The sequence below is a fragment of the Saimiri boliviensis genome, chromosome 8 (assembly GCF_048565385.1).
Source record: "Saimiri boliviensis isolate mSaiBol1 chromosome 8, mSaiBol1.pri, whole genome shotgun sequence".
Lineage (NCBI taxonomy): Eukaryota > Metazoa > Chordata > Mammalia > Primates > Cebidae > Saimiri > Saimiri boliviensis.
The window spans coordinates 31,251,417-31,278,628 of record NC_133456.1 but is presented as its reverse complement, the minus strand read 5'-3'; the positions used below and the strand labels follow the sequence as shown (position 1 = coordinate 31,278,628).

Sequence of the window (27,212 nt, the reverse complement as noted above, 5' to 3'; positions counted from 1 at the left end):
TTTGCAGAGAAAGAGGTTTAATGGACTTACAGTTTCACATGGCTGGGGAGGCATCACAATCATGGTGGAATGCAAAGGAGGGGCAAAGGCACATCTTAAATAGTAGTAGGCCTGTGCAGGGGAACTGCCCTTTACACAACCATCAGATCTCGTGAGACCTACTCACTATCACAAGAACAGCAAGGAAAAACCTGCCCCATGATTCAATTACCTCCCACTGGGTTCTTCCCATGACATGTGGGGATTATGGGAGCTACAATTCAAGATGAGATTTGGGTGGGGACACAGCCAACCATATCACTGTCCTCTATATCATCACATTTGAAACATAAGCTGTTTTGCAAAGTACATGTCCTTCCTACCCACTCTGTTTACCCCAACACAACCATAATATTCTTCCGTATCCTGGAATCTAGAAAAATGTCAGGTGTTCCAATATCACCAAAATAATGGCACTATAAACTACTGATATGAAGTGCTATAATGTCAACATGCTCAGTTAGAACTATATTACTCTGGGTTAAGACTGTGTATTCAATATTTATTGGATTGAATACTGTCCTTTACTAGAACTACTGAGAGAGGCTAACAGGTAGAAATCCAGTAGCACTCTGTCAATTCAAGAAATAACTGACCTTAGCAAGATAATCTCGCCAATTTCTTATTAGAGCATGTATCCATAAGTCTATTGAGACTGTGGAAGCCAAAGAAAGACTAGCAGACAAGTCTAATTAATCTTTTATCCACTGCATCTAGCACAGAGAGTAAATGTTGGTACATACGTGATATAACAAGTAATCAGGCAAATATCAACATTATAGACTTTAATATAGAATCGGATTCCAACAAAAGTTTTAATAAAATAAGGCACAATGTTTGATATGGCAAAATTTACACAGAGGATTAGTTAATCTACGTATGTCCTGGAGCGGGGGGAAGAAGATGGTTGAGTTTAAGTAGCCTAAATATTCTTTTTAGAGCACTTAGCATTACAAGGCAATATATAAATTTGATACTAATACAATAAATGATAACTTATCCTAAAAATAAAAATTGTTGAATCATGTTGCTGAATTACTTTTACCAGTTTTAGCTATCTATAGATGTAGATATTCCTAATTCGCAAGATTTGAAATACAGAAAATTAAGAAATCACACCATAAAAAGTAATTTGACCAAAGTAAAAGTGTTTTCAGTATCCTTCGTTAATATTTTGAAGTCCCAAACTTTATGAAAACTTACAATATTGGTTATTTAAAACTTTTCTCCCATTATGTTTTTGTTTCTTATGAATACAAAGTGGGCTCAGAAATGCAAAAAACCTCAACTGCCGGCACACAGTCTACATGAATTGTTGTAAAGTGACTGTTGAGGTTAATACTCTTTCTCAATATCACAACAATGTTAACAATTTAAGTTAGTGAAAGGATTCTCTTAAACATAAGTTGTAGACATAATTAACCAATTTAGTCATGTTTTTGCAAGACTGCAACAGTAACATCAATCTTATCGCCATATCTTCCAATAGCTGGAACTTAACAATAAAAGTCTTATCCAGTTTAGTCACAGCCAAAGGAACAAAGTACATTCTGGTGAATGCAGATGTTCTTTCCACCACAGCTTCGTGGTATGACAGTATATAAATAACCTACATTAAACTAATAAACTTTAATATTTACTGGGTTGAATACTGTCCTTTGCAAGAACTATTGAGAAAGACTCATGTTAGGTAAAAGTCTAGTAGCACCCAAATCAATATTACCCTGTGAGTGTTCAATAATATGCAAAGTTCATTAGTGAAGTTTTTTTTTTTTAAGTCAATTCTTTTTTTTTTTTTTTTTTTTTTTAGACGGAGTTTCGCTCTTGTTACCCAGGCTGGAGTGCAATGGCACGATCTCGGCTCACCGCAACCTCCGCCTCCTGGGTTCAGGCAATTCTCCTGCCTCAGCCTCCTGAGTAGCTGGGATTACAGGCACGTGCCACCATGCCCAGCTAATTTTTTTTTTTTTGGTATCTTTAGTAGAGACGGGGTTTCACCATGTTGACCAGGATGGTCTCGATCTCTCGACCTCGTGATCCACCCGCCTCAGCCTCCCAAAGTGCTGGGATTACAGGCTTGAGCCACCGCGCCTGGCTTTAAGTCAATTCTTAGTAAATACAGACCACGAAGAGATAGAAAAAGAATGGGAGATACTTACATACATAAGTATTCAAACATGTCTCCCTTCCAACCTATATTACGAAGAAAACCAATGGCAAAATATGCAAAGCCTTACAATATCTTTGTATGATGCTAGAAATATGAAGCTGGTTAGAAATTGCTGTCATTCTTTGGTGGCATCAGATAAATTTTTTAAATAATATATAAGAGAACATACCTTTTCAGTGATTTTATTTCAAGGGACCCTGATCCTTATGGTTTTGACATCCTGGGACAGAATGCATGATAGAGGTTCCCTCCCCAAAAGCCCTGGACTCATAAAATGGGACTCATAAAATGGCCTATACATTAGGCCATTTTATGAGAAGAAATATTTCAGGATCACAGTCTTTCTCCCTCAAGTTAAATGAAAAAGGTAACAAGGCTGTCCCAAACAACCTATTAAATTAATATAGCTCTCCAAACTTTGGGTCTAGAGGATTTAAGGCACATACTTCCTGACCACAAGTGAAATCACTGATACCTTTAAAAAGATATGACTATGAACATACAAAATTGCATGCAATTTTTTTTTTTTTAATGGAGTCTTGCTCTGTTGCCCAGGCTGGAGTGCAATGGCATGATCTTGGCTCACTGCAACCTCCAGCTCCCAGGTTCAAGCAATTCTCCTGCCTCAGCCTCCTGAGTAGCTGGGACTACAGGCATGAGAATGTGATTCTACCATGTTGGCCAGACTGATATTGAACTCCTGACCTCAGGTGATCTGCCTGCCTTGGCCTCCCAAAATGCCAGGATCACAGGTGTGAACCACTGCTGCTGCCTGGCCCAAAATTGTACACTATTAAATTAATGTTATACAGGCCATAGTACTTAATATGGAAACAGGGACATTCAATACAGAAGGAATCAAAACTATGCATTATAGGTCACACTGAGTAAAAAATCTACACAATAGCTTTTACTATTGTTAAGTACCTGGCACAACTTAAAAGCTCACTCTTTTGGACTAAATGGGGAATAATATTTATAATGACATAATAAAAGCTCTATTTTTGAATGAGAAAAGCATTTAGGTAAAAATTAAATGTTTCTAACTAAATGCAGCTTAACTAACCTTTATATATACATAACTGATAGTTTTGTCTACCAAGCGTCTTACAAAAATTTAGGAATAACCACTAACTACTTTTTACATAAATAGCTACTGCTAAAATGCTTTAAAAGATCAAATTTTATTTGTACTATTTGCTTAGTGTTTTTTCTTTTTTACATAATGAAAAGGTAAACATTAACCAAGGGTACCCGTTGTACCACAAATTCCAGGTTAATGAGGTATGACTTTCTCCCTTTGGGAAGAGCAAAGTTGGCTGTAAGATCTTATTACTTGGTGGCCCTTAATTATGGAGGGATATGGACTATTTCCCAATACACTGAACAAATTTTGTAATAAGGGCTTTTGGATGGTAGTCAGTAGGCCACTTAATAATTTAATTTTAAAATAATTCACTATTACTTTAAAGGGCTTTCTTGGCCTAGGACTGTCCCTAGGTGTTTGGTTATTTCTCTTGTAGCCCAGTGGTTTCTAAAGCTTTCTTTAACACTCTAGCAATCAGCCTCTTCCTTCTCTTTTTTTGTTTAAATCTGATAGTTACAGAATCTGGTAGAACTGGTGTTCAGTATTATAACGCATTATTGTGGATTAATTGTTACTTTTACATAAGCACAAAAGTTCCTCAAATTTGAGGTACAATTTACAATGCAAGTCTTTTTTTTTTAAGACAGAGTCTCACTCTCCTCTCTTGCCCAGGCTGGTATACATTGGCGTGATCTCGGATCACTGCAACCTCTGTCTCCCAGGTTCAAGTGATTCTCTTGTCTTAGCCTCTGGAGTTAGCTGGTACTACAGGAACGTGTCACCACACACAGCTAATTTTATTTTTAGTAAAGATGGGGTTTCACCGTGGTGGCCAGGCTAGTCTCCAATTCCTGACTGCATTCAATCCACCCACTTCAGCCTCCCAAAGTGCTGGGATTATAGGCGTGTGCCACCACACCTCAGCCAAGTCTTTACTTTTAAATGTGGTAACTTGAAGCTCTAAATATCAAGAATTTTTGAACAAGAGACAATTCATCACACATTCATTAGTAAAATATGACCAGTTGCCTTTGGATTTACCTCCACTACTCAAATACTAGAATGCTGAGGACCCTGGCCAGCTGGTCCTTAATGTCAGCCAATCCCTAGCACCCTGGAATCAATATATCATACACTAACCTTCCTATTTCCCAGAATCTTAGCACTCTCACCAGCTCAGTTTGGTGATGCTGAACAAATAGATTCAAGGAATAGACTACTAATAATGCACAATGTACTAATTTCAATTTCAAATACTAGCACTGAATGATGCCATTCTAAATATATTAATGTTATGCTTAAGTAGTTTTATCCATAGTTTTGGTAACTAAAATTGTCCAAGTAGAGCAATATCAAAAAATTACAAAAATTAGACTTTGCTGATTCTGTCTTTTAAAACCCCCCAATTAAAGTTTATGTACTGTAATTAAACACAAATATATGACTTAGGAACTAAAGAGACAGACTGTTATTTTAAATACATAGTTAGCTATACGACTTGGGAGCTGACAACACATAGTTAGCTATATGACTTGGGAGCTGATTATCTGGTTTCTAGATTATCAAGTCTCTTATATCTGACTTCAGATTAATTTCTCTAATCCGGAAAAAAGAAAAGATAGGAAAAAGAAACAGGGAAAATCTTAGAAATCATTAGCTCCTCTTACAAAAGGATAGGTCAAAGATTTTAAGAAAGATAAAATTGACAGCTATAACACAGACTTCACTAAAAATTACCAAAGACAGTTGCACACTGATCACAGATTTTTTCAACTATACATAGAACCATAACATTTTGTTGAAATAATACTGTAGTATACATCTATATTCTTACATGCAAAGGCCAGAAACTGTGTCTGGTTGGACCTATTTACATCTGTAAAAGATGAAGCAGTAGATCGTCTTTCTAGGAAGCTGGAAAGGAAGACTACTCAAGCAGTTACTTAGGTCAAGCTGGTAACTGATTAGGAAGTCAGCACACACGCATTTAAGCCAGAAAAAGTTGATCCTATCAATATGAGTACTTTACTATGAATACATTATTTTCTATGAAAATATCTTATGTATCTTAGCTAAGTCACTTATTTAAAAAACATTTTATATTTGTCACTTAGGCACAGCCTAAGTTATCTTTACCTTTTGTAACTGTACAGTCTGCAGCTTGCTGTGGCTTGCATGGAGAAGTAAGCAAAGACTATATTTTATGATATAATCACCTATGTATCACTCTTCTAGGCAGTAGGAACATATAAGATTACTTCTATAGATACAGAAAATTTCTGAATCAAAAAGAATACAAAATCTTACTACATTATAACAAGGTCAAGGTAAAGGGATTTGTTCTATAGCAGCGTTTCACATTCTGCAGTTCATGAAACTCTCATGTTTCATGAATTAACATAAAAATAAACATATAAACCCTGAATTATACTAGTTTCTTCTAAAATATAAAACATATATGAAAAAACTCTAATACATGTATATGTTACTATACAACAATTTGCTTTTAAGAAATGGTGTGCCATGAATGCCAGAAATCAGAAAAGGTTATCACCTGATGTTCTAATGCCTATCTGACCTGTATATTTAACATTTCTTACTGTATTTTTAACATTTACCAACAAATCACGTTATTATTAGTTATCTAATGATTACCAGTAAGCATTTACATTTTATTAACTTGTAGTTAGTTGTACTATTATTCAATTTGTATTGCATATTAAACTAGTTAATAAAACTTTGGTAATTTCTAATAGCAACTAATTTGTGAAACTATTTTCCTGTTATACATTAAGGATACATTTAGTATTTTTTTCTATTTTATTAATACTTTATTTTCTAAAATGCTTCCATGGTTAAAGTAGTTCTGGAAACTGTTCTATTATGTATAAAGACAAGGACTCCTTTCCCCATTTTTATTTGGCTTGTTGTGATGTTTTTCGAGTTGTTATTAGTTTTTCTTTAAAAAGCAGAAAAAGATGGTCCAATAAATGCCATGGGCAAGAGTCATATTTTTCTCCACCCATTTAATGCAAAAGATAAGGAAGCTTTCCCAGTTTATAACTCTTAAAGAATTTTCTGTCAAAAATTCTTACTCTGTCTTATGATAAACAGATTGATTAAGATTGTGCCCTACCATTAAGTGTAGAAATAATGTGCTTCTAAGGGATGACTACACATTTAAACAAAAAAATTTTAAGAGGGCCATGAGATATTAGATATACAGTTATTTAACTAGTTCTGTTAAAGAATATTTTAAGGTGTTCTGTATAGCATGCCAGGTTATAGGTTGCTCTGGCAATATTTCTTGAATACATTTTTATATCCATGCTGGATTAAGGCACTGTTATAGTCATTGCTGGATTACATAAAGTTAACAGCAATCATATAGAACAAAGGAAAAGAACTAAGAAGTTTTAATATCGCACTTAAATGTTATATGCCTTACTTTACCACTTAGTTTGTCAGAAAGGTTTAGGTCCTATGTAAACATCTGTGAGCTTCTCTGAATAGTTCTGTAATCTAGACATCCAGGCAATAAAAAAAGGGAGGGTTAATCCTGTTTATGGTATATAATATATATATGGTATATACAGTATATATGGTAGTGTTCTACCTAAACACAGGGCAACTCTGATAATTACAACTTTGACAATGTCTCACTTTCTCCATCTCAACTGCCACAAACTTATACTACTCGTGGCTTACTGTAGAACTGCTCTTCAGAAGGTGCCATTCCACTTTGTGATTCATGCAACACTTGAGTGAAAACTGCAAACCATGAGCCAAATGTGGAACTATCATTCACAATAAATTATAATAAAAGAATCTAAACATGGGACTAGACTCATTCCTGCTGAATGGGTAGATGAAACACAAAATGTTTTATATCACCCCAGACTCTTTCATGAACACTTAAGATAAAGATAAGGTTTCTAGTGAGCTTCAAGCTCTATTTTCTTTTCTAACCATCTTTGCTCAGTTTTTAAGTATTTCACACTACTGTGCACTCTTGTTCAACCAAGAAGAACTTTCTGCATTCTGCGTGCAGCAACACTTGCTTCATCTTCTGAGTCAGATTCACTCTGGGATGTGGAGCTGTGAGAGGCAGAACTGCAAGGGGAAGAGCATTCTGGCGAACACAAGTAGTGCATCAGTGGGAGGCGATACTTCCCACAGAAGTCCACAAATTTAATTTGTCTGACACAGCAGTCAAAGTAGACTCCTAGAAAGAAGGAATACAAAGTAATCATTACAAAGCAAGAAGCCAACTTTTTAGCCCTTTTTCCAGTGTTCTGGAGAAATGTCATACACCATCTTCTGTTATGAATCTTAAACAGAAGTAGTAATTCTTTGTATAAGCCTACTGGAAGGTCTTAAAGGTAGAACTTGGCTGCAAAGAGGTAACCAGGAAATTTATCTTAAAGGGAGCAGGCACAGAAAGGACACTGTCTACCTAGCTTCTTTTCTCTGGGAGACTTGGGGCAATGGCTGATGGAGATTTTAGGATACCTGAGGTGTCCTTTCTCTATTACCCAAGCCACCCCCGCTTGGTACTACTCTACAGTCAGGAGACTAAAACAAAACAAAATAAAAATAAAAAGTCTTTTAGTAATTATCTTAAAGAATAAGTACACAAAAATTTGCAGAAAGGGGATGACTTTTGATACCTCTGTTCTTACGTACCGAGAAAGCAAAACTGAAAGAAATAAAATGCCATTTTACATTTCCAAAGGCTGTATCTACAGGCCTCAAATCTGTTTCACTGATAATCTCACTTGATTTTCACGCAATTATACATTGTCAGGTAAACTGAAAGTACTATCTGGCCCTTTTGATTCCTAGTTAGTGCTCCTGATCTATGGCCCTTCAGTTAAGCAAAAACAGAGCAAGAGCTAAGAGGAAAGCAGATGTTGCTGTGCCTCTGGATTCTAGTTGATCCTTAAAATGATACTGCAAATCTCTAACACACAAAGACTGTCACAATGGTTGCAGTATAACCAGAACATCTAGAACGTTGGTCCCATCGCTTCTCTGGAGAGGAATCTCAACCTCTATACTCTGCCTAAGTTTCTTCTGGCACCAAATACTGTGCGTTTATCCCAAAAGGGACCAAAATTAAAAGATGTGGTTCAAGCAAAGGAAAAACAATAAATTCTACTTCTATTTTTTCCTGATACCTCAATTAACCATGTAGTTTTTTATGTTGTAGTAAGTATAAAAAACGGGAAATTTGTGATATGTTACTTTGAACAATTTAGGAAAGCAGATACATTCAATAAGTTGGCCAATCACAGGCCGATAATAAATCCTCTCAAATGTGTTAGTTTCTTGAAAACAGATGAAAGAAGTAAAATAAAGCAAAGCATTATGGGAGTTACTATGCACTAAAGCAGTGTAACACTATCTTGTGATTTGTAAGATTTCAGATCATACAAAGAGAAAAATATCTCCGAGAATATAAAAGTAAATTTGTTTAAGTTACAGTTTAATAACTAATGAATTCGAGTGGGAAAGTATCTACTGATTCATTTCATAGATTATCTCAAATTTTAAACTGATAATTTTTTTTTTTAAGAGACAGGGTTTCACTCTGTCATCCAGGCCAGAGAGCAGTGACCTGATCACAGCTTATGGGAACCTTGAACTCCTGGACCCAAGCCATCCTCTTACCTCAGCCTCCTGAGTAGCTGGGACTATAGGCACATGCTACTATGCCCAACTGATGTTTTTATTTTTTGTAGAGATGGGGTCTTGCTATGTTGCCTAGGCTGTTCTCAAACTCATGGGCTTAAGAGATCTTCCTGCCTCAGACTCCCAAAGTCTGGAATTAGACAGGAGGAGTGAGCCACCACGATCGATCAGCCTTAAGCTGGTAACTTTTAAAGCATTTTGTTCGTAAGGTAAGTGGCAGTATACTAAAGAAGTCATTAGGAAAATATTTAAGAGAGAAAAGAGAATTTCTGTAGAGGTCTCATTTCCAAAAAAATATGAATTCAAATAAAAGATTTAGACTCTCAGGCCTGAGGGTCTGCCCTATGTGTTTTCCTCTGTCAACTGTGAAAGCTAATTCAGGAATGGAGAATCACAGAGAAAAGCATAAGCACTTTGAACTTGGCACAGTGCTGCAATCTCTACTTCTAAGAGTGGGTGGCCAGAAATGACCCAGAGCATTACCTTTTTTAAACTCAAAGTGTCTTTTTAATCTTTTAACAATCTTGGAAGAATTTAATAATTTTTTCCCTTTTAACTTTGTAATAGCTTCAAGATAAGATGGGACTGCCAGGGCCGGGCGCGGTGACTCAAACCTGTAATCCCAGCACATTGGGAGGCCGAGGCGGGTGGATCAGGAGGTCAAGAGATCGAGACCATCCTGGTCAACATGGTGAAACCCCATCTCTACTAAAAATACAAAAAATTAGCTGGGAATGGTGGCATGTGCCTGTAATCCCAGCTACTCAGGAGGCTGAGGCAGGAGAATTGCCTGAACCCAGGAGGCAGAGGTTGCGGTGAGCCGAGATCGTGCCATTGCACTCCAGCCTGGGTAACAAGAGCGAAACTCCGTCTCAAAAAAAAAAAAGATGGGACTGCCAGAAAAAGTCTCACCTGGTTTTGATCATCGTTATGCAGCATTTCCTCAGTACCTACTGGATTTTTTAAAAGGTAGTCTTTTACGAGGGCGCCAAAGTAAAAATAACCTACTATCAGTCACCAATTCTCATCCACACACCCTGGAACTTCAGGCCCTTCACAACCTGGCCTCAATGTAGCTTTTCACTGGTCTCTCATTACTCCTCTAACCTCACATTTGGGCCAAATTCCTACTCATCCAACATTCTGCCCCGTACGGTTCTGTCTCCACTTTGCACTCTCCATTTGAAAAATATCCTATCTAGAATCTTATCCTATCAAAATCTAATTCATACCTCAAGAATGACCTCATTGTTTCCAGATCTAATTAAATATACTCTCCCCCTCCTTTGATTTCCAGAAGCATTCTGAATTCCTTGGGATACTTACCTGACTCTGCCTTATATCATTTGCATAATTCTCTCCAAATGCTCTAAACTCAAGACATTTTGAACCATGAACTTAAAAGAATATAAAGTTTTAGGTACATTCTGAAACTGGCACACATTCAGCCCATTCTCATACATAGTGAATCATACCCTGTTAAATCTGACACAGGGAATGGTGAGGTGTCCAAACATTTTAGAAACACTTTTTAAACAATTAGAACTGTTTATACTTCCTTATGTTTCCTCTCAATTTACCATTTTGATTTATTATCTTATGATAAGACAGGATGAGACTTCCTGGACATGTTCCTTCCGTATGAATCCTAAAATATCATGAAAATAATTTTTTTTTTCTTTTTAGGCGGAGTATCACTCTTGTTACCCAGGCTAGAGTGCAATGGCACGATCTTGGCTCACCGCAACCTCTGCTCCTGGGTTCAGGCAATTCTCCTGCCTCAGCCTCCTGAGTAGCTGGGATTATAGGCACAAGCCACCATGCCCAGCTAATTTTTTGTATTTTTAGTAGAGACGGGGTTTCACCATGTTGACTAGGATGGTCTTGATCTCTTGACCTCGTGATCCACCCGCCTCGGCCTCCCAAAGTGCTTGGATTACAGGCTTGAGCCACAGCACCCGGCCCTGAAAATAATTTTTTAAAAAAATCCAGAGTGAAATGTCTTACTCTCTCATAAACAAATGAAAGGATAAAGGGAACAGAAACAGAGACTGCTTTTCTCTGAAAGAAGACTTAATTAATTCAAAAAATAGTTAAATGAGTGGGAAACATGAATACTGAATTAACTTACCTCCACACTTTGGGTTTGGGCAATTGCTGGCTGAACCCAAGTATCTAAGAAGATTCCCAGGAAGATCATAGGGAGTGTAGGAAATATTTCGGATCTTAATGGTCCGTGCAGCTAATTCCAGGAGAGTTGGAGGATCATAGGTTAAATCTCTAACAAAACGAACAACCAATGGATTTCCTCGTAAACTCAACTCTTCCAAATGAATGAGGTTGAGGATCTCTCGAGGCAGATATGTCAGCAAGTTATTGTGAAGACTTAGGGAACGAAGTGAATGCAACCTAGAATAAATACAGTATAAAAATCAATGGCAGTGAACAACATAACTATCAAAAACATTGAGTATATGTGTGCATATAGAACTTGATTTCCCTTTAAGAATGAGCAATTAAGATTAGGGTCAGTTGAAGTAAAATAAAAAGGTGCTAAAACTAGATCAAAGTGCAGATTTGTAGATGTCATGGAGGACTTTTGCCCTTGGAATCTTGGAGAATTTAGAATACTTGGAGAGTGTTCTGATGTGCTAACTGCCATAAAAGCTGGATTTGAAGATTTAGGGGTGGGCAGTGGGCATGCTTTTTCATTTAGGTATTTTAAAAAATGAAAGATTTCAAATGCAACAGAAATTAAGATCCTTCACATTATAAAGCCTAATTAGGATAGAAATGTTTCATATCAAATATAAATTCACTAAAAGTACCATAAAACCTAGGGAAATATATGCTAAATTAATACTCAATTCTTTGATTACAGAAAATAGACTGTATTTTTGAGGAATAAACCAGAGTATTTTTAAAGCAATCCTCAGAACTATAATTATCATGTATCATTTACTTTGAGAATATCTAATTCTTTTCTACATGTAAAACATGTGAGAGAATGCAGACAATAATTACTAAGCATGGATGTCTGTTTATATTCAAATGCCTTGAACTACTCACTGTGAAAGTTGAGGAGGTACACTTTGGATTTTGTTGTCACATAACACCAAGTAATTTAGAGAAGGCAGATTTGCTAATTCTGGTGGGATTTCTTTAATAAAATTTCCTCCAAGATATAAACACTCTAACCTGCAAAAACAAAGAAAACCAAAAAGTAAATAAACAAAAGTTGAAAAAGATATACTGTTGTTTCTACTACAATAAACATGTTTCATCTACTCATTCAGCAAATGTTTTACTTAAGATTTGCTATGTGCTATTCAGTCTCTAGATAAATAATGCAATTTTCAGGGAGCTTATATTATAGCTAAGCAGACAAGACAGATCAATGTTAGATAATATTAAAATAAAACACGGGCTGGGTGCGGTGGCTCAAGCCTGTAATCCCAGCACTTTGGGAGGCCAAGGCGGGTGGATCATGAGGTCAAGAGATCGAGACCATCCCGGTCAACATGGTGAAACCCCGTCTCTACTAAAAATACAAAAAATTAGCTGGGCATGGTGGCGCGTGCCTGTAATCCCAGCTACTCAGGAGGCTGAGGCAGGAGAATTGCCTGAACCCAGGAGGCGGAGGTTGCGGTGAGCCGAGATCGCGCCATTGCACTCCAGCCTGGGTAACAAGAACGAAACTCCGTCTCAAAAAAAATAAAATAAAATAAAAAATAAATAAATAAAACACAAAACAAGGCCAAAAACAGGCATTACAATACCAAAATAAGAGGGACAAACCATAAATGATATTAGGAGTTGAATGAAAAGGAAGCTAAAAGTTTTAAAAGGCCACAGTAGTTCTGAATGGAAAAGGCTTCCCCAAAGGGTTGTGACTTCAGCTGGGCTATGGATTTAGTACATTTAGATGAGAAGAAAGAGTACACTTCAGGTTGGAGGAGAGGGCTTATAAGGCACAATGAGTATACCTTTTAATGGAAGAGAATTCATCTTGAAGAATCAAAGATAGGGTTGTAGAGAGACTAGATTAAAACAATCCTGAATTCCATGGTAGTATACTTGGATTTGATGCACTTACAGGCAATGGGAAAACCACTAACTTGTTTTCGAATACACTGTAAAACTAGGACGTCTCTACATTTCTTCTTTGCTCTTATTATAGCAAATATATTCTTTAGAGGCTGTGTCAATTGTCCACTACTACAAAACCAAAGTTCCAGGTAATTATACTGTTTTCTAACAATAGGTTAACATTTTAGAAAGGACATGTATTGCACCAAAATAGAAAAAAGGAATACTCTTTAGTGATTACTGTTGAAAGGCTTCCCCTAAAAGATTTTTCCAAGGGTAGCAGGATCCGTTCTTACAATATATATATAAATAAATAAAATGTATACAAACACATACAGACTTCCCCCCCAATACTATATTACTTTTATCTTCCTGTTAAATCTAACTCAGTAGAACTATTGTTCTTTCAAAACACACTTTAAATGTGGGAGAAAACAGTCTACTAAAGTGTTATTCAAACTTCCATGGTAAGAATTCCCCATGATAGTTTTAAGGCTATGAAGTCCAGGGTCCATCCAGATACACTAAATCAGTCTTCCTCTTGGATTGCCTGTGAAGTGGCAGATTTTAAAGTATAAGATATAATTTTAACAGATAAAGCCAAGTTACCTTGTAGCGCCATGGCTATTTACAAATCCATAATTAGAATTTAAGAGCACTACTTAACCTTTAACTTTGCCAACACCTAATATTATCACCACCATTTATTTATTTACTATTTGATGGCATGAAAAATGGTACCATTCTGTTTTTGTTTTTTTTTTAATCTGCAAATCTGTAGGTCACTATTAGTGAAGTTTAGCATCCTTTTATGGTCTTAGATATTTGTATATCTTTAGAGAATTACCTGTTCATATCATTTACCTATTTTTCTCATGAATCATGCAGCTTTATCTCATTAATTTGTTGGGAGCTCTGCTGTTGTTAAATATATATATTCTGCATAACTTTGTTCCTTTGTGGCCTTGAGCATGGTCTGTTTTTGTTCATGTATTATATGTACAAAAAGAACATATAGCTATTATGACTGAGCTCGTTAACTGAGCACTTTTTTTTTTTAAATAGTGTCTTTGATTATTTTGCCTTCTTGCCTTGGTGGTTTGTCTCCTACTATGAACATGATTTTCCTTCTTTCCTTCAGAGTTCTGTCAATCTTTGCTCTCTTTCCCATTAACACAGAGAAGTTGCACTGCAGATACATTCAAACTCATGACTGCTAAGAACTTGCTAAAGTGTGCCTTAATTTATATGAAGCATTTCTATTTGTTCTTTTTCTTTCTTTTTGAGACAGAGTCTGTCACCCAGGCAGGAGTGCACTGTGTGTGATCTTGGCTCACTGCAACCTCTGTCTCCCAAGTTCAAGTGATTCTCCTGCCTCAGCTTCCCAAGTAGCTGGGATTACAGGTGCCCACCATCATGCCCAGCTGATTTTTGTACTTTTGGTAGAGATGGGGTTTTACCGTGTTGGCTAGGCTGGTCTCAAACTCCTGACCTTAGGTGACCTGCCCACCTCAGCCTCCCAAAGTGCTGCAATTACAGGCGTGAGCAACTGTGCCCAGTCTCTCTTTGTTCTTTTAAATCTATTTTGCCCTAAAATCTATGTCTTCTGATTATCAATACTGCTTACCAGTTTTATTTTTGTTGATATTTATTTCATTCAACCTCAGCTCTACAAGTTATCAGTATAAAAATTTGGACCAGTTAATCTTGCAGTTTCTTCCTTTTAAAAATGGAATATTATCTATCAATATAAAATGCCTAGTTAACAAATACGAACCAATACCCACAATGTGCCAGGCACCATTCTAGGGAATAGAGTGTAAGTAAGTTCAAGTTCTTAACCTGAATAAGTTTATGTTTTAGTGAGAGAGACAGACAATAAATCAGTAACATGTCTATTATGGCCGATAGTTTTAAGCGTCACAAAAAAGGGGGAGCAATCGGATAATGATGGAAGTGACACTCTAGTGGTAAGTTTCTCTTAGGAAATGACATCTGAACAGAGATCTAAATGAAATGACAGTACAAATGCTAGCAATGGAAAAGTGACTGGTGTGTTGTAAAACAGCGACACAGCCAGTGTGAGTAGATGAGTAGCTCAGAGTGACTGAGGTGGAACTGTGGTCATCAAAGAGATCAGAGAGGTAACCTGGGAAGGCCACATCACAGAATGCCCTTTGGGCCTCTGTAAGAGCGTTTTGAAAAAAGAGTTCTGAACAAAGACTAGTCATTTAACTTGACTTATTTTTTAGAAGGATCATTTTGGCTACTGAGTGGCAAACAGCTGGAGAAGTGGTTAGGGGAGCGATGTAGGCAGGAGTAGGTGGAAAAGCAGGTTGGAGCCTAGTCCAGTACTTCAGATGAGAAATCTGTCAGTACTTCAGACAGATTTGCCTGGTACATCATTTTCTATCCCTTTAAACTTGTTAATGTATTTTTATTTTAAGCATAACTCTATAAATGGAGCCTAACTTGATGATTGATATGTTCAGACTTGTGTTTTCTATTATCATGGTGTATCTCCATACATTTTTTTCCCTTCAGTTGTTTCTTATTGTGCTCCTCAAATTTCTTTTTGTCCTATTCCCTCTACTTCTATTATTTTGAACTGTATATGCTATTTCTATTTTGCTAGGAGTTACCCACTTCAATTTGTTTTGTATTCTCTCTCACTCTCAAACACATACTCATGCTCTCTTCTGTCCTTCTCTTCTGACATCTTCTATAATTAGTTCTACATTGATTTTCTACCAATTTATTTCCAATCAGTAATTAATTCAGATTTATCAATATGTTTTACCAATTTTCTTTATCATTGTTTTTGGAGGCTTGCTATTTCTTTTAAGGTTCATTTTTCTTGGAGCACATCCTGTAGAAGTTCTTTCAGCAAGAACTCACGGTTGTTCATCTTTGAGTCCTTTGCCTCTGGTGCTTTAATTTTTTCCCTTCACTCTTGGTAATGGTTTGGCTGGCATAAAATTCTAGGTTGACAGTTACTTTTCCTTGGCACTACAAAGATGCTCCTCCATTATCTTATTACAGCCAATATTACTATTGTTGCTTTGTAGGTAATCTGTTGTTTTTTTCTTTTCTCAACAGGATTGAAGATTTTTTCTTATTCATCTTCAATGTTCTGAAGTTTTACTATGACATGTTAAGATATCAGTTTAGAGAGCTCCCTTTCTTTAATTGTGGGAAATTTCAGCCACTATTACTTTATACTTTGTCTTTGTTTCAGTGTCTTTCTAGAATTGTTCTTAGCAGTTTTAACTTCAGGATCTATCCTCCATGTCTTAGTACTTCTTTCTTACTTTTTATTTCTTTATCTCTTCGAGCTGAATTCCAGGAAAATAACTCAGTAAAATCTTTCAGCTCATGGATTCATTCTTCAGCTGACCTCTGTCCACCATTCAGATCAGTTAGTTAGTTCATAATTATATTTTTTCATTTCTAGAAGTTCCAATTGGGGTTTTCATAACTATCAGTTTAAAAACTCCCTATTCTTGCTTAACTGATGAAGTTCCTTCCTTTACCTCTCTGAAATTAGGGAATTTACAGATTGCCTTATTACAGATATTTTCTCAAATATAATCCCATTTTTCTGTCTTTCATAATATCAGTCTTCCTTGATGTGTGGTTATTCAAAATGCCAACTTGAATCTAACATTTTGTCTTTTTAAAAAATACATTAGGCCAGGTACAGTGGCTCATGCCTATAATCCCAGCACTTTGGAAAGCCTAGGCAGGCGGGTGACTTGCAGTCAAGAGTTAGAGACCAGCCTGGCTAACTGGTGAAACCCTGTCTCTACTAAAAAAGAAAAAAAAAAAAAGGCCGGGCTTGGTGGCTCACGACTGTAATGCCAGCACTTTGGGAGGCCGAGACGGGTGGATCATGAGGTCAAGAGATCGAGACCATCCTGGTCAACATGGTGAAACCCCATCTCTACTAAAAATACAAAAAATTAGCTGGGCATGGTGGCGTGTGCCTGTAATCCCAGCTACTCAGGAGGCTGAGGCAGGAGAATTGCCTGAACCCAGGAGGCGGAGGCTATGGTGAGCCGGAATGGCACCACTGCACTCCAGCCTGGGTAACAAGAGCAAAACTCCGTCTAAAAAAAAAAATTAGCCAGGCAAGGTGGCAGGCACCTATAATCTCAGCCACTCGGGAGGCTGAGGTAGGAGAATCACTTGAACCAGAGAGGTGGAGGTTGCAGTAAGCCAAGGTCGTATCACTGCACTCCAGTCTGGGTGACAAAGTAAGACTGTTTCTCAAAAAAACATAAAATACACATATATATGTTAATGACACTTTTACAAAATGTATTTCTGATTGTGTAAAGCTTTTCAAAATTCTATTTCCCTCTTTAGACTTAAAATGTTTAGAAAAAGTAAGCTGATAGCTTTAAATTTATTTTATTTTCTTTCTCTTTCAAAGGTTATCTTGCAGCAAAAATCAACTGTCTGGTTACAACATTGAATTCTCCTACTGCAAGTGCTTAAGCACTGGTGAAAAAAGTTCCTAGGCAGGGTTTTAAAAATTCTACCAAGTATGGCATAAGTTACTGCCCAGTTACTCAGAAATCCCTATTTTTCAATGACGACAGTTACTTGAATACAATAGAAGAGAACATAATAGAATATCTGGAGTTCAAATAACAGGAACTACTAGGTTCCTGGAAAAGAAACTATTTCAATGAGAATACTGTCGGGGGAAAAAAAAAAAAACTGAGCAAACTTGAAAGTCCTTTTTACAAAGGATTTGATAGCTAAATAATGACTTGCAATATAGTATAGTGAGGGAGAAAAGAAAATAAAGTGAAGTAAGGGAAGAGTGAGTCTGAGAGCAAGTATAAATATTGTCCTTTCTATTTGCTTAAATCAGTGTTAATGGACTGAATGCCTGTGCCCTCCCAAAATTCATGTTGAAATCCTAACTCCTTAATGTTAGGGTATTAAGTATTAAGAAGCAGGGGGCGGGGTGGTGGTGGTGGTTATTAGAATTAGATAAGGTCAAGAGGGTAGAGCCTTCATGAATGGGATTAGTGCCCTTATAAGAATCCCAAAGGAACTTGCTTCCTCTCTCCATCATGTTGATGGAGCAGGGAGGCACAGCTGGGGCTGGTGGGACCCCTGCCCCTTCTGTGTTGGAGCCAGAGCTCCCCAGGTGCAGCTATGGTGGCCAAACCTGCAGCTGCAGACCCAGGCCTCCCTGCTACAGCCACCCAAACTGCAGCTGTGGATCGGAACCTCCCTGTGCTGTTGGGGGATGGTTGGGAGCAGGCAGGATCTGCTTTTCTGCGAGCAGCTGCAGCCATCCTCCTAGGCGCAGTAGCTGGGTATCTCTGCTGCCTGCACCTCTGGGGGCCCCGGGTGTCTTCTCCCGCTGCCTGGCCTCTCTCCAGCCCCTGCTCCCCTGCTCTCCCCAGAGTGGTGGGGGTGGGGAGGGAGGCATGAATGACAGTGGGAAGCAGATTGATTCCTGGGCAGAAGCGGGCAAGTCCCCAGTAAGCCCCACCTTTGGGCCAAGGAGGGCCTGAAGGTTGGGGGCCAGGCTGCCAGTCCACTGGACGAGAGTGGGGACTCCTAGTGCCTCTTCCTACCTGCCCATGGTCACCCATGGACCAATCAGCAAATACTTTCTCCCCTCTGAGGTCCATAAAAGCCCTGGGCTCAGCCAGAACAGGGCAGAGGAGGAAGAGGACAGAGAGAAGTGGGAATGAGGTGATCAGCTGACCAACTGCAGAGAGAAGTACCCTCTCAGCTGAGAGCTGCAGAGATGACCTGACAGTGGAGAGGAAATACCCTCTCTGCTGAGAACTTCAGACACCTGTAGAGACATCTGAATGACTTGTCTACAGAAAGGGGCCACCCTCTCCAGGGGCTCCTCTCTGCTGTGTGCTGAACAGTCAAAGGGATGACCTGCCTACAGAGAGGAGCTACTCATTCCTCTGAGCTGTTTTAACAATAAATAAAACTCTTCTTCTTCACCCTTCACTTATCTGCATACTTCATTCTTCCTGGATGCAGGACAAAAACTTGGGCAAAAGTGTCGAGGCCGCAGAGGTTTCTAGCCAAAAAAATCAACACTGCAGAGATCCCGTAACAACGTGAGGCCACAGTGAGAAGACTGCAGTCTATGAATCAGGAAGAAAGCCCTCACCAGATATCAAATCTGCCAGCACCTTGATGTTGGAATTCCCAGCCTCCAGAACTGTGATACATAAATTTGTGTTGTTTATAAATCACTCAGTTTATGTTTTGTTAGAGTAGCCTGAACTTATTAAGACAGACAGGAACCAAGAAAAACTAGTCTCTAATGGTCATTTCCTACTCAATGTCTTCTTTCAATGCTTTGGAAGTGGACAGGGAAGGCAGACAGAAAGGATGCCAACCATTAGTAGTTACCTTGACTTTGGCAGAAAAGGATTTGATGTTCTAAAATACAACTAAGGCCATGATTTTGCAATTATGTAAATTCTCTTTTGCAACTGATAGATAACAGTAATCAAATTACATAACCATTATATTACATTTAAGTTTTAGGCTTATTTTTTACTTTCCAGCTTAAATAATTTCCAAATTTCTAGGGACTTGATACCTTTCAAAGATTTGTGGGGATTACATTTCTAAAACACACTCTACTGTTTCCAAACACACTTTTCTGTAAGAAGAAAGGAAACTATTGCTGAATTTGTAGCAAAACTGTAGAGTTTAAGTTCTTGTGGTTGTCAACATTGTACCTCTGTTAATTAGGGTTGGAACAAATCTGTTCTTTCAGTATTTGATGAATACAGAAAACAGGAAAAGTACTCACTAAATTTATGAAACAAAGTCTTCCTTTTCTGTTTATCATTAATATATTGACCTTAAATCTCTCTCTTGAAAAATGAATCACCTTTCCAATCTTTAGGGATACTGAAGTAAATGCCTTTTCTCTATTAAGTGCCAATGACCCACTGAAAACACAGGCTACCACAGGTAAAGGTAGAAAATGCTTTTTGTTTCTCCAATCAAATAAAAATGATACTGAATATCATAAAAATATACATTAAGCTGGGCACAGTGGTTCATGTCTATAATCCCAGCACTTTGGGAAGCCAAGGCAGGTAGACCACTTGCAGTCAGGAGTTTGAGACCAGCCTGGCCAACATGCTGAAACCCTGTCTCTATTAAAAATACAAAAAAATTAGCCAGGTGTTGTGGCAGATGCCTGTAATCACAGCTTCTTGGGAGGCTGAGGCAGAATAATTGCTTGAACCTAGGAGGCAGAGGCTACAGTGAACTGAGATCATGCCACTGCACTCCAGCCTGGTGGACACAGTGAGACTCTGACTCACAAACAAACAAACCAAAAAATAAAAATAAAAACCCAAAAACAAACAAACAAAAATACACATTAATCCTATCTTATATGATTACAGTGAGATGAAATTAAATAAGATAGGTATGTACAAAGAGATAGAAAACAGAAAGGACAAGAAACAGAAAGATAAAGAAAGTAGTTTTCAGGCTGGGTGCGGTGGCTCAAGCCTGTAATCCCAGCACTTTGGGAGGCCAAGGTGGGTGGATCACGAGGTCAAGAGATCGAGACCATCCTGGTCAACATGGTGAAACCCCATCTCTACTAAAAATACAAAAAATTAGCTGGGCATGGTGGCGTGTGCCTGTAATCCCAGCTACTCAGGAGGCTGAGGCAGGAGAATTGCCTGAACCCAGGAGGCGGAGGTTGCAGTGGGCCAAGATCGCGCCATTGTACTCCAGCCTGGGTAACAAAAATGAAACTCCGTCTCAAAAAAAAAAAAAGAAAGTAGTTTTCTTGAAGTAGCATCTTTGTATTAAATGATTTTCCAATACTATCACTTACCACAAGATTTTAACATACCTATATGTTCAAAAGTGGACATACAAATAGATGCATCATCTCTTGATATTTGCCCCAAATTAAGGCAATAAAAAAAGTCAAAGGGAAGATGTTGAAAGCCAGTGAGTGACAAACTCAATATGTGACTCTAAATGTGGAAAAGTGTTTTCATTTAAACTTTACTGCATTCTATTTATCATCTGGTTGAGTCATCTATCTCTTTCCTAAGATATCAACCTATTGTACACTAACTTCAAGACATTACAGTGCATTAACTTTTAGCTTTTGTTTTGTCACACCCTCATATCTTAATCTTTCAAAACCACAACAAACAGATAGTGAGGGAGGCACCATGAACAGAAAAAAGAAGGCATTACTTAAGAAGAAAAGACTGCTGGGAGCGGTGGCTCAAGCCTGTAATCCCAGCACTTTGGGAGGCCGAGGCGGGTGGATCATGAGGTCAAGAGATTGAGACCATCCTGGTCAACATGGTGAAACCCCGTCTCTACTAAAAATACAAAAAAAAATTAGCTGGGCATGGTGGCACGTGCCTGTAATCCCAGCTACTCAGGGGGCTGAGGCAGGAGAACTGCTTGAACCTAGGAGGTGGAGGTTTTGGTGAGCCGAGATCGCGCCATTGTACTTCAGCCTGGGTAACAAGAGCAAAACTCCGTCTCAAAAAAAAAAAAAAAAAAAAAAAGAAGAAGAAGAAAAGATTGTAGGGAAGAAAGAAATTGAGTTGTGTTCAGACCTACTCTCCAAATAACTAGCATCCTAGATTTGCTAAACAACCCTGACACTTTTGTTTACTTAAAGTCTAGTGGCCATTGAGTCATAAGCTATTAAGCTCTTCCTCAATGAATGTTTAAGCTAACTGAGAAGAATAAAGAGTAAGATTCAGAAAAATAAATAAGTCGAAATATGAATTACACCTACTTTTTCAGCATTATATAACAAAAACAAATCTGACCATATACTATAGCCAAACAATTATATTTATTTGCTGAAGAATAACAACATTTTGATGGAAAGTATCTACATCTACAACCATATGGTTCACATTGATAGTCCAATTTACTCCAGGGTTATGAAGTTAATCATAAAAATTAATAAGATTTTCAGCATCTACTTACTTGTTATAATTTGAAAGCAATCCTTCAGAAAATGTTAAAAAAAAAAAAAAGATTGTGCCACTAGGGGAAAGAATCAACAGGGTATAGAAAATATAGATACCCTGCTAAATCTGGAGAGGTCACTGACACCAATTAAGCCATGAGTATTCATTTGTTATTCCTTTTTGAAATGATGCTGAGTGGATGGAGTCAGGGAGTTTTCATGGATTATACAGTCTGTACTATTTTTAAAATTGCTCTTACATAGGACACATATCTTTTAAATGTGCCAAAATACTAGATCTGGTTTAAAAAGCAGCATGGCATAGTATTAATATAAATCAGGGTAACCAATGAAATCTAGAGAATCCACATATTTCCTAAGAGAAGATGGTGTTCTTGGACAGGTACCTTAAAGTTTAAGTGACTAAACTTCCACCTCTACATTTTTGAAGCTTTAATGCATCATATTAGTAGTGAATAGTTAGCAGTGTTTGAAGGCTGTAACTCTCACTTGCCACTATCTGGCCTCAAGCAAATCACTTATAATAAATCTCAGTTTCCTCATCTGTAAACAGAAGAGGGTGAATTGGGTCATTGCCAAGGCTGTTTCTAACTCAGAGTATATTTCTACACGACTCTTTTAGCCTACACTCAATCAGAGTTTACATTTGGAGTTTACATTTTTCAGTTGCAAGCTTTATTTCTCTTTACTGCTAAGAATCAATAAGAACACATTATTGGCGTCAAAGACACAATGAACAATAAACACAGATAGCACAGTTGTTAGCACAGAAAATCGGGTCAGAAAATTAAGTCAACTAGGTGAATGCCTTCGACAAATCCTCCTGATCACAAATCCAACAGTAGGAAGTCCAAAGATTCTAGGCCAGGCACAGTGGCTCACGCTATAATCCCAACACTTTGGGAGGCCGAGGTGGGCGGATCACTTGTAGTCAGAAGTTTGAGATCAGCCTGGCCAACATGGTAAACCCCCGTCTCTACTAAAAATACAAAAATTACCTGCCATGATGGCACACATCTGTAGTCGCAGATACTTAGGAGGTGGAAGCAAGAGAATCACTTGAACCCAGGAGGTGGAGGTTGCAGTGAGCCAAGATCATGCCACTGGACTCCAGCTTGGGCAATAATTAAACTCCAACTCAAAAAAAAAAAAACAAAAAACAAAACAAAACAAAACAAACCCACAATATACCCCACCCTCTACAAAGATTCAGGTTCTAGTATTCTGCCACTGTTGAAAATTCAAGGGTTTGGAGTCATAAACCACAGAGGTCAAATACAAGTTCCAATACTTACTAGCCTTGTAATCTTGTGACTTATTTTCTCTGACTCAGTTTCTGCCTCTGAAAAATGGGAGTACATCATCTTATGGGATCATTGTGAGAATTAAAAAGCATATTTAGCACCTATGACAGATCTACTGCATTGAAAGTATTCAATAAAATGGGATTTTTGCCTACTTTCCTCCCCATGTGATGGAAATAATACATTCCCTGGGTTCCTGTTGGTATATTAAGAAAATTCCAAGGCTGGACTTATGTATCATTAAAATTAGAAGGAACCAAGGGCTATCAATTTTACCTCTAAATCTTTCTCCAACCTTTCCATTTCTCCTAGTATAAGCTATCTATCTCATCCTACTACAATGACCTCCTTCAAACCAGCCCTCAAAATCTGTCTTTTCACCCTCTCCTCACTCCATTCTTCCACAGCAACAAGACACATGCTTAAAACTCTCTCATGTGCACTTTGAATAAAATCCAAACTTTATCACAGCCTTCAAGACCTGGTATGGGCTGATCTGCCCAAATCTGTATTTGCCACTTTCCCTCTTGCTCAATTCCCAGTACTTGGTCACTTATGTGCTGTTGTATTTGTGATCAGGAGGATTTGCTCACTCTGTACTGTCCTGCTTTCAGAATTTTAGTACTCTCCTTGCCTCTGGGCTTTCCCATGTGCCTCTGTCATTTTGCCTCAAGGCATTCTGTAGGTCTTCATAGAACTCATAATCACTGTCATTAAATAATGAGGTTCATAGTTGTTTTATGTCTGTCTCCTCTGCTAATATGTTAGCTCCATGAAGGCAGGATCACGTTCACCACTGTATCCCCAATATTTGGAACAGTGCCTGACACGGGGCAGGTATCTAACAACTTTCTATTGAAGAGTAAATGAAGAGACATTTTGCCCAAATGCTTCATTTTGTAGATTAGAAAGCTACAGTTAGGATACGCTACAGTTAGGACATAAGTGACTTGCCTAAGGCTGTGGCACCAAAAGTTTTTTTTTTTTTCCCAGGCCAATATTCTTTCCCTACACTCAGCTCTGAGGTCCCCCTCCTTTTTTATTCCAGTTAAGCTTTATTTTATTTATTAATTTTTCTCCATCCTCCCCCCCCCATCACCTGTATCTGGCATTTCTCCCCATGTTATCCCTCCCCAACTCCCAACCCCTTGCTGTCCCTCCCTTATTCCCCCCTCAACAGACCCCAGTGTGTGATGCTCCCCCTCCCCGCCCCGTGTCCATGTGTTCTCGTTGTTCAACACTCGCCTATGAGTGAGAACATGCGGTGTTTGATTTTCTGTTCTTGTGTCAGTCTGCTGAGAATGATGGTTTCCAGATTCATCCATGTCCCTACAAAGGACACGAACTCATCGTTCTTTATGGCTACACAGTATTCCATGGTGTGTATGTGCCACATTTTCCCTGTCCAGTCTGTCATCGATGGGCATTTGTGTTGGTTCCAGGTCTTTACTATTGTAAACAGTGCCGCAATGAACATACGTGTGCATGTGTCTTTATAATAGAAAGATTTATACTCCTTTGGATATATACCCAGTAATGGGATTGCTGGGTCAAATGGGATTTCTGTTTCTAGGTCCTTGAGGTCCCTTCTACCTTTAACGTTATCTCTGAAAATATAATAAAGTGTGAAAATATCTTACAGATGGAAGACACTGCTTTTTCATTTTATACAATACATTTGGTTCTATTTTCTTTTCTTTTCTTTTTTTTTTTTTTTTTGAGATGGAGTTTCGCTCTTGTTACCCAGGCTGGAGTGCAATAGCGCGGTCTCGGCTCACCGCAACCTCCGCCTCCTGGGTTCAGGCAATTCTCCTGCCTCAGCCTCCTGAGTAGCTGGGATTACAGGCGTGAGCCACCATGCCCAGCTAATTTTTTGTATTTTTAGTAGAGGTGGGGGTTCACCATGTTGACCAGGATGGTCTCGATCTCTTGACCTCGTGATCCACCCGCCTCGGCCTCCCAAAGTGCTGGAATTACAGGCTTGAGCCACCGCGCCTGGCCTATTGGTTCTATTTTCTACTCCCCCACCGGGCACTTTTATTATTCTGTTTCTCTGCTTCCTCCTAAAGTTAAATGTAACATACATTTACTGAATAATCTAGCAGGTGAAGCAGGTAATTCCTGTAAACAAGGAATTATATCCAATAAGGTAAATGTAACGGCAGGATGAATAAAGTACAGAGAAAGTACAGTATAGGCAATACTTAATTGTTGTGCAGGGAGTAGAAAAAGAAGGAATCACAGAGATGATAACTTGAGATAGCTTTTGAAGGATGATAGGAGTTTGCCAGGTGAAGGAAACATGCCAGGCAAAGGAAACAGCACACCTACAGAGGCACTGCATCCGTTCAACACATACTGAGTGCCTACCAGCAACTCCAACCTGCTTTCTCTACGTGGGAAAATGCATGGGTCACTGAACACCACAAATAGTAGTTGGTATTGCCCCAGAGAAGCTGTTGCAAATGTAGTGGAAAGCAAGGGTCAGATCAGAGCACCTTGTATGCCATGCTCAAAGGCATGTACTTTGATCTATCGAGAATGAAAACCAAGGAAGGCTTTTGAGCAAAGAAGTGACAAACTCTGATTTACATCTGTTTTGAGTTCCCACTCAGTTCGGACCACGCCCCAGATTCAATAAGGAAGACAGAAAAAATGCCTCGAGAATCTGCATAGGCCAAACACAACATACCAAACACTGTCACACGCGATCATACTATAGATATTTACAACTTGCTGAGATAGCCGAGTAGTAGTCACTACCACACAGTTAAAAAGAAAGCTTGGAAATAGTCACGTGACCAATGGGCAGCGCCCAGGCCCGGCGCCCCAGGCCTCCGCACCCTCCGGCGCACACGCGCTCGCTCACCTCTGCAAATTCTCGATCTCAGCCGGGATGCTCTGCAGCTGGTTGCCGCCCAGGCTCAGGGTCTGAAGCGCGCGCAGCTCTAGGAGCGAAGCAGGCACCTCCTGGAAACAGTTGCCGCTGAGATTGAGCACCTGGAGGCTGCGGCAGAGCGGCGACTGGGCCAGGCCCTTGGGCAGCGCACTGGGCCCGCCGAGCCGGTTGTTCTTGGCCAGGAGCGTGCGCAAGCCGCGCAGGGCGAGCAGTTCCGGCCCGAGCACGGTCAACGCGTTGCCGCTCACGTCTAACAGCTGGAGGTGCGGGAAGCCGCTGCCCAGCGCCCGCGGCAGCGATACCAGATGGTTGTGAGGCAGCAGCAGCCGTAGCAGCGCCTCCCGCGCGCCGCGCCTCTCCTCGCCCCGCGCCTCCAGCTCAGACTCCAGCGTCTCGGGTGACACGCTGAGGCGGGACCAGTTCAGCTCGGCCTCCCCGGCCGTGACCACCGCCGCTCCGGCCTCCTCCATCCTGGCCACCGCAAGGCGCGTGGCGCTGGATTCTCCAGTGCGCCGCGCGCGCGCGCGCGGTCCACAGGCCGGGACCTCCGCGGCGCCCCGGAACCTGAACCGAGGGGCTGAGTCGGAAGTGGCGCGGGCGGGCGCGCGCTAACTCTGCGCCCTTCTGCCTAGTCACGCGACGCGAGGCCCTAAGGTGCGCGCGCCGCTCCGGAGATGGCTCCGCCTCACGAGGCGCACGGCGCAGAGGGTTGGAGCTGCGCAAAGCTGAGGCTGAGACCCAGACGCTGCCAAATTGTCATCTGAGCCTGGCCGGGTTTCGGCGGCCGCGTTTTATAGTCGCTGGAGCCTGGTGACCTGTTCCAGGGCTCCAAGACCGCCTCGGTAAACAGTCCAAGGACTGTTCGGTTATCTGGCCTTGAGGCTTCGCGCGTCACGTGCGCGGCCCAGTTGTTTTCACTTTAAAAGTGGGGC

General features: G+C 39.5%; 1 protein-coding gene across 1 annotated transcript; it reads right to left on the bottom strand.

Annotated features, from left to right (window-relative positions):
• LRRC58 (leucine rich repeat containing 58) lies at positions 1–26,980 on the bottom strand. The gene is made up of 4 exons (XM_010345932.3): positions 26,251–26,980; positions 12,060–12,188; positions 11,122–11,399; positions 1–7,521 (listed from the first exon to the last, which is right to left on the bottom strand). Exons 1-4 carry the CDS (start codon positions 26,748–26,750, stop codon positions 7,313–7,315), a joined length of 1,116 nt encoding a protein of 371 aa, XP_010344234.1. The 5' UTR covers positions 26,751–26,980; the 3' UTR covers positions 1–7,312.
• Between the last annotated feature and the right edge of the window lie 232 nt (positions 26,981–27,212).